General features: G+C 42.1%; 1 protein-coding gene across 1 annotated transcript in view; it reads right to left on the bottom strand.

Moving 5' to 3' along the window:
• ppp2r5b (protein phosphatase 2, regulatory subunit B', beta) overlaps nt 1-14,270 on the bottom strand; it is a gene marked incomplete at its 5' end in the record, with an annotated part of 64,990 nt that overhangs the window by 25,416 nt on the left and 25,304 nt on the right. The window contains 2 exons of the mRNA XM_079490703.1: nt 217-318; nt 5,912-6,108. Coding sequence (XP_079346829.1) covers nt 217-318; nt 5,912-6,108 — 299 coding nt within the window. The remainder of the gene's footprint in view (nt 1-216; nt 319-5,911; nt 6,109-14,270) is intronic.

Genomic DNA, 14,270 nt, shown 5'->3' on the forward strand with positions numbered 1-14,270 from the left:
CTGTCAGGTCAGATAACTACTTAAATGATATATAATTTGTTGACCGGGGATCCCCAGGGGTCTTACTTGGTCCTCTCCTTTTTTCCCCTCTACACCAAATCTCATCACCAAAACTAGCCAATCTTTCTCAGTGTCGGGGAGATACGCGAGAAGGCGTGTGTGCGTTTGCGTGTGCGCGTGCGTGTGTGTTGTGTGTGTGTGTGTGTGTGTGTGTACCTGCAAGTGTGGCCAGGAGGCCTCCAGCGTCGGTTCGTCTTCCTCTGGATCAAACTCGGGATTCTCGCTGGGCGGGAGAGTCCGGAAGATATTCACCGAGATCTGGAAAACCACAAATAATAGTCAAGAGAGAGACAAGAAGATATATTTAGACTCAATCAATCAAGAAGAGATTCTTGTAACATTAAAAGCTGTGTGTTTTTTCACCAGAACGTCGCATCCCTTCAGGGTATGGGACGTAGCTCCGCTACATGCGTGTGTGTGGCGTATATCTATATGATTTTGGTCGTAGTGGCTACAACTGTCATTAAAAAAAGTATGATTTGTTTTAATTAATCTTAGTTATAACAACACTTGAGTTTACGTGTTTTTGTAACTGTTGTATAATCGCAATATTACACTCAAGCGTGTGCTTTATTGTCATTAAAAGAGTATTACTTGAGTGTAGGGTCAGAGCACGAGAAACGGAAGTGAGCCAACGAGAGAGAACAAAAGACAACACAGAGGCCGTTTCAGTCCCTTTTATCTTTTCTTTTTTTTACAACCATGCTTTTTATGTTCATCATTTTACTGCGATTTATGTTGTTTTACACTTTAGTTCTGCTTCCATGGATTAGGACTTATTATGTTGTGACAGGCTCAAGGTTTAGAACAGCTGACAGGACAGAGGTCTCGTTATTTCCCATGTGCCTCACACACCGCCTGCCATGCCTTCACTGAATGTGTGTGCGTGTGCGTGTGTGTGTGTGCCCTCAAAGGGCACAAACTGTCCACAGAGGTAGAGCTGGCAAGCGGTGTTGATTTCGTCGACTAATACTATGACAAATAATGTTAGAAATCTACCGTAGACAAGCTATGAGCTACTTTCTGTCCATAACTTCTGTGCAGGTGATTATTTTGGAAGCGCTCGTTTTCAAAAACGCAACATATATCCTGATTCCTCATGCCCTCCCTCTGCATTGTGACATTTAGGAACAGATGAGGATCTTGTGCGCTTCCCAACTCCAATGCTCCATGCTGTGCAATGTTTTGCCACTTTGGGGTGTCCCGGTGGAAAAGTGACAATGTGCATACTAGTCTCTACTCTCTATATTAACACATTTAGCAGGGGATGCAGATCCACAAGCTCATAGCGCAGTGGTATTCAACTGGCGGCCCGGTTTCTTTTTAACTGTAACTTTTTTTATTTATTTTTTATTCTGGGAATAATAAGAGGGCTAACGAAAGTTAGAGGTATGGTGTTTGCGATATGAATTGTGAGTGTACCATAATGACAGTAATCCTTAATCATATTCCATCATATTCAAGGGCTTTTGGAGAGTCACTGAGCACTGCAGAGGGCGTGTGTGTGTGTGTGTGTGTGTGTGTGTGTGTGTGTGTGTGTGTCCAGCTGGTGCTCGTTGACGGCCGTTAATGTCAAGGCAAATATGTTTACGCACTGTCAAATAGGTCTACATCTATTCTAAGGTAGCATATACCTGCATGTATAGACATATTATCCTGCTCATTACTGTGCAGAAATATACATAAATCTTCGTGTTTGAGCACAAAATGCATTTTGAGAACCCACAAATTTCCGCGCTTCGCCCGCACGCTGTGCGGCCCCCCACACACACACTACAGTTTTACAGTTGCGGCCCCCAGCCTAATCTAGTTGAATACCCCTGAAGCGCGACACAAAGTGACCCGGTATGAGCTTGTATATCTGCTATTTTTAAATAGACAAAATATGCCCATTGCGCTGCTATACCAGGTCCTTTTCATCTTATTCCCATGACCTGTGTTCGTATTAATGAAACTTCTCGAAGACACACCACATGACCACATCTCAGCGTCACTGGGACTTCAAAAGGGGACAAGTTCACACATGCTTATTTCAAGCTGCTTCCCTGGACATTTAAACCCTAGGAGTTTGAATTTAACAAGCGCATAGAGAGCTAGCTTCCTCTTCCCTGAACCATCTCTACCCTTCCAGTAACTGTATAGCCTTCTCCCTCTATACCTCCCCATCCCCCTCCCCTTAATAACTTCCTGCATGTCATCTTCCTCTCTCGTGTTTTGTCTTTTTAATCCAATGTCACGCCTTGTTATCGAGCTGTTGCGCAAGTTCCACGGCCCACATACTGTACACATTCCATGTTACACACATTCAGTGTTAATTGTTTTTTTAACAGATTTTGAATGTGATGTTCTTTTTTTCCACTGGTGAGAAAAGAACATCTAGGAAAAAAGGATTTGTTTTTCAGAAGGTGTTTTTGTTAAAATACTTTTCTTTGTGTTCCATGATCCACTTTAATGGCAGAAACTAGTGATGCACCGAAAGGGAAATTCTTGGCCGAAACCGAATACCGAATATAGGAAACAGTTGGCCGAAAACCGAATATCCGAATATGATTAATATTATATATCTTATTTCCTACCATTGCTGTCATGGTACCCTAATCCTAACCTTAAAGCTACCTTATGGCAAAACTTAACTTAAATAATAATCACTATTATGGGTCCATAAAACATTTATTCAGCTCTTTTGAATGCATTAATTGCATACACTATTCGGTGATATATTTTCTGCCTATTGGGGCCGAAACCGAACAGGCCGAAAATGCATTTTTATCGATTTTCTGCCGAATATTTTCTGCAGACGAATATTCGGTGCATCACTAGCAGAAACTCAATCTCTCCTCATAGTTTTTGTTTGTTAGTTGTCGTACTGTATATTCAGCTGTCTGACATCACTAGTAAAGGAAACACTATCAGGGTGCCTTGAACACCCTCTCCAGATCCTTACCATGCCTAAGCAACGCCTAACTAGCACCTAACCTTTACTGTAAGTAAAAATCAACTACCAATCAACTGGTAGCATTTGTCCTTCCATTGCCCTCTTCAGCCTTTCCTCTCTGCTAATGTTCCTCTCGTTTTCCAGCTGTACTCCATTTGAAGCACCCCATCCTCTCTAACTCCATCTCATCATCTCTCCGTAGCTCTCTCTCTAGTCCACTTGCTACAGCTCTTAGTCCTAGTAGTCAATAAGTCTCTCCTTTCTCTTTAGCGCCACTCCATCAGTCCACCTCTCTTTCTCCTGTCTCGTCTTGTGCGTTTTGCCATTTCCAGCATAATGGATGCAAGCTAGTGAAATCATATACCCAACCACCATGATATAAGCATAGTGATATTACAGTAAAAAACTATCCACTACGCCTATTTATTATGCAAAAGGAAACTAGCGCTGATACATGTAAAAACGGAAACAACAACAACAGTATAGTGTTTAGCTGAAATTTGGCGTATTTATAAAAAGTCTGAATCTTTTACAATCCATACTGCACTGAGCCAACAAAAACTATTGTCTACATTTCATCGTTGCAAATTCATTCTGCAGGTCTAGAATGTGTCCAGATCAATATTTATGGTTATGTGTCTCTGGATAAATAAGAAATGCTGTGACTAATGTATGTGCGCTCCTCGAGTGCAGGTAGACCAAGATGTTAAAGTTGGTTTTAGTCTGAATGCAGCAATCTGTACGTAATGGACTGTCTCTAAAACGTTTGATCCACTTTCAACCAGGCGTCCCTAATTTGGCCATGTCTCATTATAGAGCGTCGCAGTCCCGCCCCCTTTCATGACGACGCCAGACCTCTGAGGAAGCTCTGAGAAGGAAGGGAAGTGGTCACGTGACTGGGCTGCGCCATGACACTTTCATGGACACTTTCATGGGAGCCAAACTCACACCGGAAGTGCAATGAATACATGGCAGTGAATGGAGCCGGCTGGACCAGCTCATAACAAACATTATTTATGAACAATTGAGACCTTTTGTAAAGTAATCACTTCTGGTAAATAACAGAAGACATATCACAGGTTGTTTTCTAATCACTTACTTTTCGATGTGCACAGAGTGCACAATATATAATTTTATCTGAGGATCTAAACAGCAGCAGGTATCGTTTCTGGCTCCGAAGTATCGCGAGATTTGGCTGCCATCGAATAACAACACAGCAGACAATAATGTGTTACATGTCTTCTGTTATTTTCCAGAAGTGATTACTTTACAAAAGGTCTCAATTGTTCATAAATAATGTTTGTTCATGAGCTCTCATTGACTCCAGTGCATTCTGCCAAACTTCCGGGTAGTTTGGCTCCCATGAAAGCGTCCATGAAAGTGTCATGGCGCAGCCCAGTCACGTGACCACTTCACTTCCTTCTCAGAGCTTCCTTGGCCAGACCCAGGACATAATTCCCAATGCATTTTCCCCATAGACATTTGAAAAAGTATTTATTTAAAGACCTTATAAGCGTCGTACAAAGCCAACTCGAGTTGTGACAAATCATGTCAACAAACACAATATTTTGGACCAAACAAATAATTACAAAAAAAAGTGTTGTAACCTGCCGTTTTCTTCTTCTTTCTAATTCTTTGTTTGGCCCAAAACATTGTGTTTATTTGTCCGCAGCGTAAACGTCTTTAAATAAATACTTTTTGAAAAGTCTATGAGGAAAATGAACCATGTGTCAACCACACAGAAATGAGCAGGTTCGGGCTGACCTATAGGGCCTGGGTAGAATCCAATTAAACCCACATGGGCAAGTGACGATTTGATTGGCTGAGCACGGAATGTGATGATCTATGATGATAAGAGCGCCCCACACTTCACATTTTTATGTATTACTTGTCAAATAATTTCAGTCATCAATGTTTATATAGGCTAGCTCATTGTGTATATTGCGTATAGCTTTTTTCGTTTTGGGCTTAACCCAGTCTTATAGATGCTTGCACCTATATTTATTCGTGCCGGCTTTTTTATGCGTATATAATGGTATGGTATATAATATACTGATTTTGAGAGTGACGTATTACATTTCAATGTTTTACAGAGAGGCTGAGATTTGAAAGTTCGTAGCGGTCGACAGTAACGCAACGCGCAAGTAGGCACTCGACAGAGTGCAGTTCTAGTTATGTTTTACGTTTGACAAATTTAAAAAAAAAATCATTTGTTGCTCATACAGCCTTGTACAAAAGGTTTTCCATAGCAAATCAACAAAACCATATTTGACAGGTTGTTGTTAATATTTAAGTCCTATATAATGTTTTCATATGAGGAATACTGAAAATAGACACTCTACAAGCTCAGAATGCGCTTTGATGAGGTGCATTTGTGGCTTGTAGATCTGCTATTTTTTAAATATATATATATACATATATATATATCTATATATACATACATATATATCTATATATATACACATATATATATATACACACATATACATATATATATATATATACATACACACATATACACACATATATATACACACATATACATACTCCTACATTCAGCTATTAGTGTAGATTTTCATCTTACACAAACATTGTAAAACAATGAAAAACTGAATTTTACGTCATAGTGTCTGAGCAAATCGGCTTTTTTTGTCTTACACAAACATTAAATTCCCATTGACAATGAATGGAGAATTTTATGTCATAGTGTCTGAGCAAATTGGCTTAGTGTCTATTTTTGTCCTACACAAACATTAAATTCCCATTGACAATGAATGGAGAATTGTACAATGATAAGAGCAGCCCTTGCTTCACACGGGTGTGATTTTCATTTTTTTAACGAAGCAAAAGGTCAATTAATTATTTCCACCGTTGGTGGACAATGACACATTTCTAGTATTGTATCGTGTTTCTCACCATCTTGATAGCCTCTGGGTACAGCGGCTCTATAAGGACCCCTCTGCTGGTGGCCACGCTCTCCACCAGCTCGTTGAGAGCGGCGCGCTTGATCTCCTTGCCCTTTAGGTCGGCCACGCAGTCCAGGAAATCAAACAGCACGCAGCACTGCTGCAGCTTCTTACAGAACAGGTCATGGAGCTCTGCCACCGGGGCATCTGCCGAGAGAGAGAGAGAGAAACATAAGTGGACCAAAGTTTTCAGGGCTTTCGGGGCCTTACAAAGAAATACAAGGGTTATAGGGCTTTGTTCATGTCTGAATGCGTTCCTGATAAGTCGACCCAAAATCAGAGAGCGAGGAGAGAGAGGTAAAACAAGAGGTCCCATAGAGTGTAAAAACGTGTACCAAGACGGTGGTCTGTTTTTGTAAACATTGAGCTCGTTCCTGGCGACAGCACAGTGAGCCAACACCAGAATGGAAACGCATTGCACACGGATAGTCGCTCACTGTGTAAACACACCAGACAATCCCAGAAGTATGGCGGCCGCTACCACGTGACACATATGTTGACGGCCCACTCAAGGAGATTTTGGTACGCTCTATATAGACACCATGGTTGGAGGCCGAGGCGAGATGTAGCTTTGCTGTGAAGCCATTAGACTAGTTTGTTTGATCTACACTGTATACTGTGTACAGTATATATATATAGACGACAGCTCTTTATCACAAAGGCAATGAGGGAAAGAGAACAAGATATTATTACTCTATAAATACACACACATGTACACATTTACATGTACCCCTGTATATCATGCGTGGGGGGGGGCACACACACACACACACACACACACACACACACACACACACACACACACACACACACACACACACACACACACACACACACACACACACACACACACACACACACACACACACACACACACACACACACACACACACACACACACACTCCCCGTCAGTCTCATTCTGTGCATGCGTTCATCAGAAAGAAGAACAACAATGTGCCGCAGGTGGTCAGATTAAAAGCTCGTCGTACCTCCAAACACGCTCCACGTGACAGGGACTCAGACAAATGGTGTCACACGTGCTTCATGAAGCCACACTTTACGTGGGTTTCACGGTATACCCAGAACTTTGAAACGTGCCCGCCCGGCGAATAAAAGGGTTTCATTTCAATTCCGTCAACGGTAGGTTTGGATTAATTGATTCAATCCGTCAAATCTGTAGTTCAAGGTTTAACATCCTATGGCAGGCACATTGTCAAAAATGTCAAACTTTCCTTTTGCTTTAAGTAGCATGTGACATGTCAAACGGGGGTTTTCATGATTCTGAATCTATTCCAAGCATTAGTTTTGCACAAAAAACACTCCTTGGGCTAAAAACGGCCATTGCAATCATGACGAATGTGATGAGGTCAGCACAAATGTGATGAGGTCACATTTAGGCAAGTTGAATTGGATGATAGATGGTGAAAATAAACCAGATAGATTGAAAATAGAAAAGCTTATTGAAAACAGAAAGATATACCCTTGGCAAAGTTGGCATATTTCCAGTAGTATTTGAAGTCATACACCCCAAGGCATACATACAGAATACCCTAAAGGCATTGGAATTTAGTGGGTTTTTTAATTATTTTTTCAGTACATAAAAATATCACAATAACAAAAATTGCATCATTCCTCATTATTCCTTTCAAAATTATCATTGTCTGAAATTGTGGGATTGTTTCATTTTCAGACCCCAGATCAAGCTCTATAGCAGACTCTGGGCAGTATTATGCGTGTCTTAAGTACCAGGTCTTATGACTTAACGTAAGACCTGGAGGCGTGGTCAATGCTGTTTGGCCACTCAGAATAGCCAAACAGCATTGACCACGCCTCCAGGTCTTAGTTAAGTAATAAGACCTGGTACTTAAGACACGCATAATACTGCCCTCTGAGTCTCCGAACCTCTGCTGCAGAGGTTCTCAAACAGTCTTTTTTTTGGCTCAGGTCACCCCTGTAAACAACTTTATCATCCACGGCAGCCCTGAATGACATTGTTCATTGTTAGAACCTTATGTCAATATGTGAAACTTAACCCTAGACGTCATGAGGAAAACTTGAGAATATCTGTTTCCATTAGGACAGAACAGAACGTTTTTACTTGGCGTTTGACCACTTGAAACCCAGCATTGTAGAATGAACATTCTTCATAGATTCTACGATCTACATTAAAGCTCACAACGCATCACAACGTGTTGTGTGTAGATGAGCGCCATTTATGGTGACGAGACTTTGTGTACTATAGAACGCACCAACTCACGGCTTTACTTAGGGCCGATTCATATTCCTATTTTACCGCTGTAGTGCCGAAATGATTTTGGCTCGTCAGAAACTTTCAGTAGCACCGAAGAGCCGACTTTAGGACGGTACCTGCCCCCCCGAACCTCAAATGACGTGACATTGTAGGCTCTACAGAGCCGAACCGACTTTTATTCGGCTCGGAGTATTAATCGCGCCTAAGTCTAGACGGTCTAAGAAGTGGTGAAACTGAATTGATGAAGTATTCTGCGGCACCCCTGGACTTGCGTCATGGCACCCTAGGCGTGGCACCCACTTTGAGAAATGGATGCTCATAGTCAACCTCATCTCCACAGAGTACAGTGAGTACAGTAGTACTACAGAACAGGGCTGCCGCCGGAGGCATTTGACAGACCAATTATCTCCTCTTTTTACTATGGAGAGATTGGAGACAATAAAAGCTTTGCCTGCAGATGACAATGACCAGAAATAAATCTGAACTCTTTGTACAGTAATTGTATTAGGAGGGGCTACCCAGCATTTGCAGACACACACACGCACACGCACACACACACACACACACACACACACACACACACACACACACACACACACACACACACACACACACACACACACACACACACACACACACACACACAGACAGTGAGGGGATTAGATTTAACCCTTCTTAACCCTCCCAGGTGGGAGTGAGAGGAGGAGTGGGCCTGATTGGGCCATCTCCCAGGCCTAGAGAGACCCCCACACCTCTCCAGGGCAAACCAAGACCATCTGCTCCCCGCAAACAATACACTGTCTGGGACTGCATTTCTTCTTTACACGGCATGTTTAGCCCATTGACTTACAATATACCCGACCAAAGCTCGCTCTTAAGAGCCCACGCAAAACTGCCCAAAAATCACTTTCACCTAGAAGTTCCATTCACATTTTTTATAATTCAGCTGACTGTGGAGACACATGCTGGAACTTTTTACTTTGAAATGTTTTATAGTTTCTGAGTTATTTAATTTAAACGCCCAATGCATTCTCAATGGCGAAAACACAAACTTTGGCACCACGTATTAAAAAATATATATACTGTATATATATTTGTTTTTTTCAAAGACGTCCACAGACGTCTTGGGCTTTTTTCTTTTTTTCAAAGACGTCCACAGACGTCTTGGGCTCTGCCCGTGCGGTAATACCAAAGACGTCCACAGACGTCTTGGGCAATTGATGTGATTTTATTAAAGTACTTTGGAGGAAACCCATGGATTCAGTATGTATGGTTATGAAAACCACGCAGAGACTTGAAACTCGATTGAGAGCTCAACTTTCTGTCGCCTTTAATCTTTGTCAAAGTTCATGTCATTGTTAAATCAACTTGAGAAAGCGATCATTTGAAGGTGGGTACATCACCTGGAAGCTTATATTTAAAAGAGAGCAAAGTTTGATCAATATTGTACAATATACTAATACTTTCTCACCTGAACTCTGTCTTTGAAGTTAAAAGGAAAAGGTTACGCCACGGCAGCGACATCATTTTAAAGTTGAATTGCTTTGCGGAATATTGTTACTCAAGTCTCATTTCTGTAGTGAAAGACTCAAGACTCTCTGTGATCCCTGTACAGATCACACCACCAGTGAAAAGGAACACATTATGTAAAAGAGACAATGTGCGGGGCATGGATGGATGCACAGTTTCACAACTTTTCTTTTTTCCCTTTTTTTGTTAACCTTGCTCGCAGTCGCAGCAAACCGAACACAAAATAGCTTTCAATGTTCATCATTAAAATGTATGCGGTTGACCATTGCTTAACCCATTCTAGATGGGAAACCATTTTGGTGTTTTAAGCATTATGTTTAGCTATTGAACATTTTTTGAAAAAACGTGAAAATGTGGCGCACATCTTTGAATATATATTCTTTTATGTATTCGTTTTTAACTAAAATCTTTGCTTCTGGAGGGGGGTCCCTGGAACTAAATATTTTCAGTTGCGGTGGCCAATTACATATATTTTTGGGGGTCCTTGACATGAAAATGTTTGAGAACATAGGTTTTTCAGAAAACTGTCAGGATTTAGAAGGCATTTGTAGAATCGGCCTCAGGTCTAAATTGCTTAAAACGAAACGCCTGCGGTCTCCAAGGCTAACCATTGCTTGTCCATTTGACACTTGTACAGGAGCACCGCGGCCAATTTTACAGGTAATTGGAAAAATGTGTGACAGCTCAATTCGCACATTCCCACTGAACACTGACTGAACAGAATGAAATCATCAGAATGAAATCATAATAATTTAAGACGCAGAGAGAGCAAAGTTTGATGTTTGTTGTCTCTCTTGATGTCTCGACTTTGTTGGGAAGCAGCACAGATCTTAGCGAGGCTAAATTGAAGTGGACTGGAGACAGTTCTCATCTCCTCTCTGTGCTGTGCTGTCTGTTGGCTAAATGACTATAGCGGCAGGATGCAAGAATTTATTTCCCTAGGCAAGGGGTGCTCATTAACTACTGTCCATCTTTTTCTGTTTCCCCAGTCTCTCTCTCTCTCTCTCTCTCTCTCTCTCTCTCTCTCTCTCTCTCTCTCTCTCTCTCTCTCTCTCTCTCTCTCTCTCTCTCTCTACTAACCCAGACTGTGAAGGTGAAATCTAATCCATTTTTAATGGCAAGTAATTGTACGAAGACGTGTCGTGCTGGGACTGAAAGAGCACGGTGAAGTGAAAAGATGAAGGGAGGGACACGGGAACAGAGATTGTGGCATTGTGCATGCTTGTGTGTGTGTGTGTGCATGTGTGCATTTAGGGGGGGGTTCCAGAGGGGACGTGAGACCCAGAAGTGAATTCCCCGTTCATTTTCTCCATAGGCTTTTCAAAAAGTACTTATTTTAAGACGTTTACGCCACGGACAAAGCCAACTCGAGTTGTGACAAATCATGACAACAAACGCAACATTTTGGGCCGAACAAATAATTACAAAGAAGAAAAACAACAAAAAAAGTGTTGTAACGTGCCGTTTTCTTCTTCTTTCTAATTATTTGTTCGGCCCGAAATATTGTGTTTGTTGTCATGATTTGTCACAACTCAAGTTGACTTTGCACGAGGCTTAAAAGGTCTTTAAATAAATACTTTTTGAAATGACTGAGGAAAATTAATGGGAAATCATTTCCTGGGCCCTGGTAGGGGGCGGGACTGCGACGCTCTATACATCCTCTTCTTCACCAATGTTACTGGGATAATCAAAGACTACTGAAAATAGTTAGTTAGACCAACCAAAATCATGTATAGTTCTAAGTGAAGGCCACAACAATCTCCTCATTCTTCCAAATAATTCCTTTTCCCACAGTGAAAAGAATGAAAATCAGATTTTAATAATGTTTGGGAGACAATAAACACTTTCTTGTGGTTTTTGTGTGTGTAATATGTGTTTTTAGATATCTTAATATTTCAAAGTGTCCATGATGTCATGGACACTGGGCTCACTTACTTCCTAGCTGGACTACATGTTGGCCACAGTAAGACAGCCGTCCCCCTATCCACAAGGAGGAGCAGTGCACCAACGCATTATGGGAATTGTAGTCCAGGAAGGAAAAAGGGGTGAAGTGTCCCTTTTGGGGCCGATTTTAAAAGAAAATGGCTTCAAAATCCTAAAAGGTTTCTGAAAAACCTGTTTCTATGTCAGTGATTTTCAAACTACCGTATTTCATGTCAAGGACCCCAAAAATGTAATTGGCCGCCGACTCCCATCTGAAAATATGTTGTTTCAGGGACCCCGCAGAAGCTACTATTTGAGTTCAAAACGTTCACTGTGAAAGAATATATATTCAAAGATGTGCGCCACATTTTCACGTGCCGCGCTACGAGCCTGTAGATCTGCTATTTTTCAATAGCTAAAGTATAACATAATGCTTAAAAAAAAGACACCAAAAGGGGTTCCCGTCCTGAATGGGTTTAAAGATAATGTGAAAATCCAAACAGCTTCAACCACTGCAGGCCACTAGGAGCGCTCCAAACTAAACAGAGTAGTAGGAACAATGACCGTTCAGGAGTAAAGAAAATGTTGAGGTACCTTTTATTACTCTATGCATTAGGCCCACTGGCAGAGCCTGGCCCAGGTGAAAGGAGTTGGCCTCATTAGGCCCACTAGCAGAGCCTGACCAGAGCCTTTTGTGGTGATTCTGGAGAACTGTGGGTCCGACCGACTCTATACCGGGCACTGTACTCCCTGCGGGGGTGTGGACCGTGTGTGTCGAATGTGAAGTTGGTGGGGCAAACGGTTCTCGAGTTACGTGCATTACACACACGCACACACACACACACACACACGCACGCAGACAGAGACGTGGCGCATATATAGTAGGATTTAGCCACAGACACCCATATCTGACAATAGGACTTTGTGACAGGGACACGCATTGCAAGATTTGAGAGAACAAAATTCAGAAAAATCAAGATGTTTGGAAATTAAGTTTGGCAATTTTCCAAATAGCCGATGTACCCTACTGTAAATAGGCTTAACAACTTTTTATGCTACATTAACCCATTTTGGGCGGGAACCCCTTTTGGTGTTTTAAGCATTACGTTATACTTTAGCTAGTGAAAAATAGCAGATCTACAAGCTCATAGTGCGGCACCGAGTGCCGCGCTACGAGCTTGTAGGTCTGCTATTTTTGAAAAATTGTGAAAATGTGGTGCAAATCTTTGAATATATATATATAACAGACAGAGGTTTTTCAGAAAACTGTCATGATTTAGAAGACATTTGCTGGGTGGGGACCCCCCCTGAAGGAACCCCTTCTAGGTCCGCTGGGCCCCACTTTGAGAACCACTGTTTCTACAGTGTCAGGCCCTTAGAGTATATATGAATAGAGACGGCACCCGGAGGAAACCCTGAGGAGAAATGGACATAGTGGCCGAATTTGGTATTGCAGCGTGGGCCCAAACACATGAACGCGCTGGTCCGTTGACTATCATTGTGCACGTTCACGATGACACGTGAACGCTGTTTCATATGTGAACGCACGTGAACGCGTGCAATGATAGTCAACGGCAGCGCGTTCATGTGTTTGGGGCAAATCCATCCCAGAATGCACTCTGTTCCTACCCGGAAGGAGGAGTGAAATCGCCTCATGCGCTTTAGAGCAACTTAATGCAAGTGGATGGGAGGAGAACTTGGGTGCCGTCTCTATTCATATATACTCTAAGGTCAGGCCACCCACATGAGACAGATACAGGAATTGACTCATCAACCTGCTGTGGGTATGCTATATATACTGTGCCTTGCTATGCAGTGTTTTTGGCAGCACATTTCTATTTTAGTTTAGTCAGTCTCTTGAATAGTTTTCACTTAGTTTTAGTCACATTTTAGTCACCTGGCATGTGTTAGTGTTAGTGTTAGTTTAGTTGACTAAATGTCATGAGATTTTAGTCGACTAAATCTACAGGTGATTTAGTCGACTAAAATGTGTTTTGGCGGGCCTTGATGCCGTCGTAATGGCTGATTTGACACTTGCAGATCTACAAGCTCACAACGTGTTGCGCTGCGACGCGCTGTGAGCTTGTAGATCTGCTATTTTCAGCATGCAAGTGTTGTTGGCTTTTAGTCTAAAATTGTCAATATAATATTAAATATTCTTAATTTTAGTCATCACAGCTTAGTTTTTATTTAGTTTCCATTTAGTTTTTGTCAGTGAAAAAAGGTAGTTGACGAACATTTTTCGTCTTAGTTTTAGTCGACGAAATCAACCCTGTTGCTATGTCTACCTGCAATTCCTGGTTTGTGCAGTACAGTATCTCGCATCCCTTCGGCGCCCCATTCCCCCCCTCTTTTATCCTCTATCTTTAACTATCCTCCAACAGACACCCACACGCTCGACGGACGGACCTCCAAGCCAAATGGAGCCAAGTAGAAAATGTCCCTCTCTCCCTTCAACCGTCCTCACCTGCGTCTGGTACCACCTCTCTCCTCAGTCATCCTCCTCATCCCCTTCTATCTCTCCCTCTCTTCCCCATAGTCCCTTCATCCCTCTCTTTTCCCCCAGTCCCTTCATCCCTCTCTCTCCCCTTTCGCTTCAAGCCC

The sequence above is a fragment of the Electrona antarctica genome (genome assembly GCF_951216825.1).
Source record: "Electrona antarctica genome assembly, chromosome: 21".
In the NCBI taxonomy this organism is placed as follows: domain Eukaryota; kingdom Metazoa; phylum Chordata; class Actinopteri; order Myctophiformes; family Myctophidae; genus Electrona; species Electrona antarctica.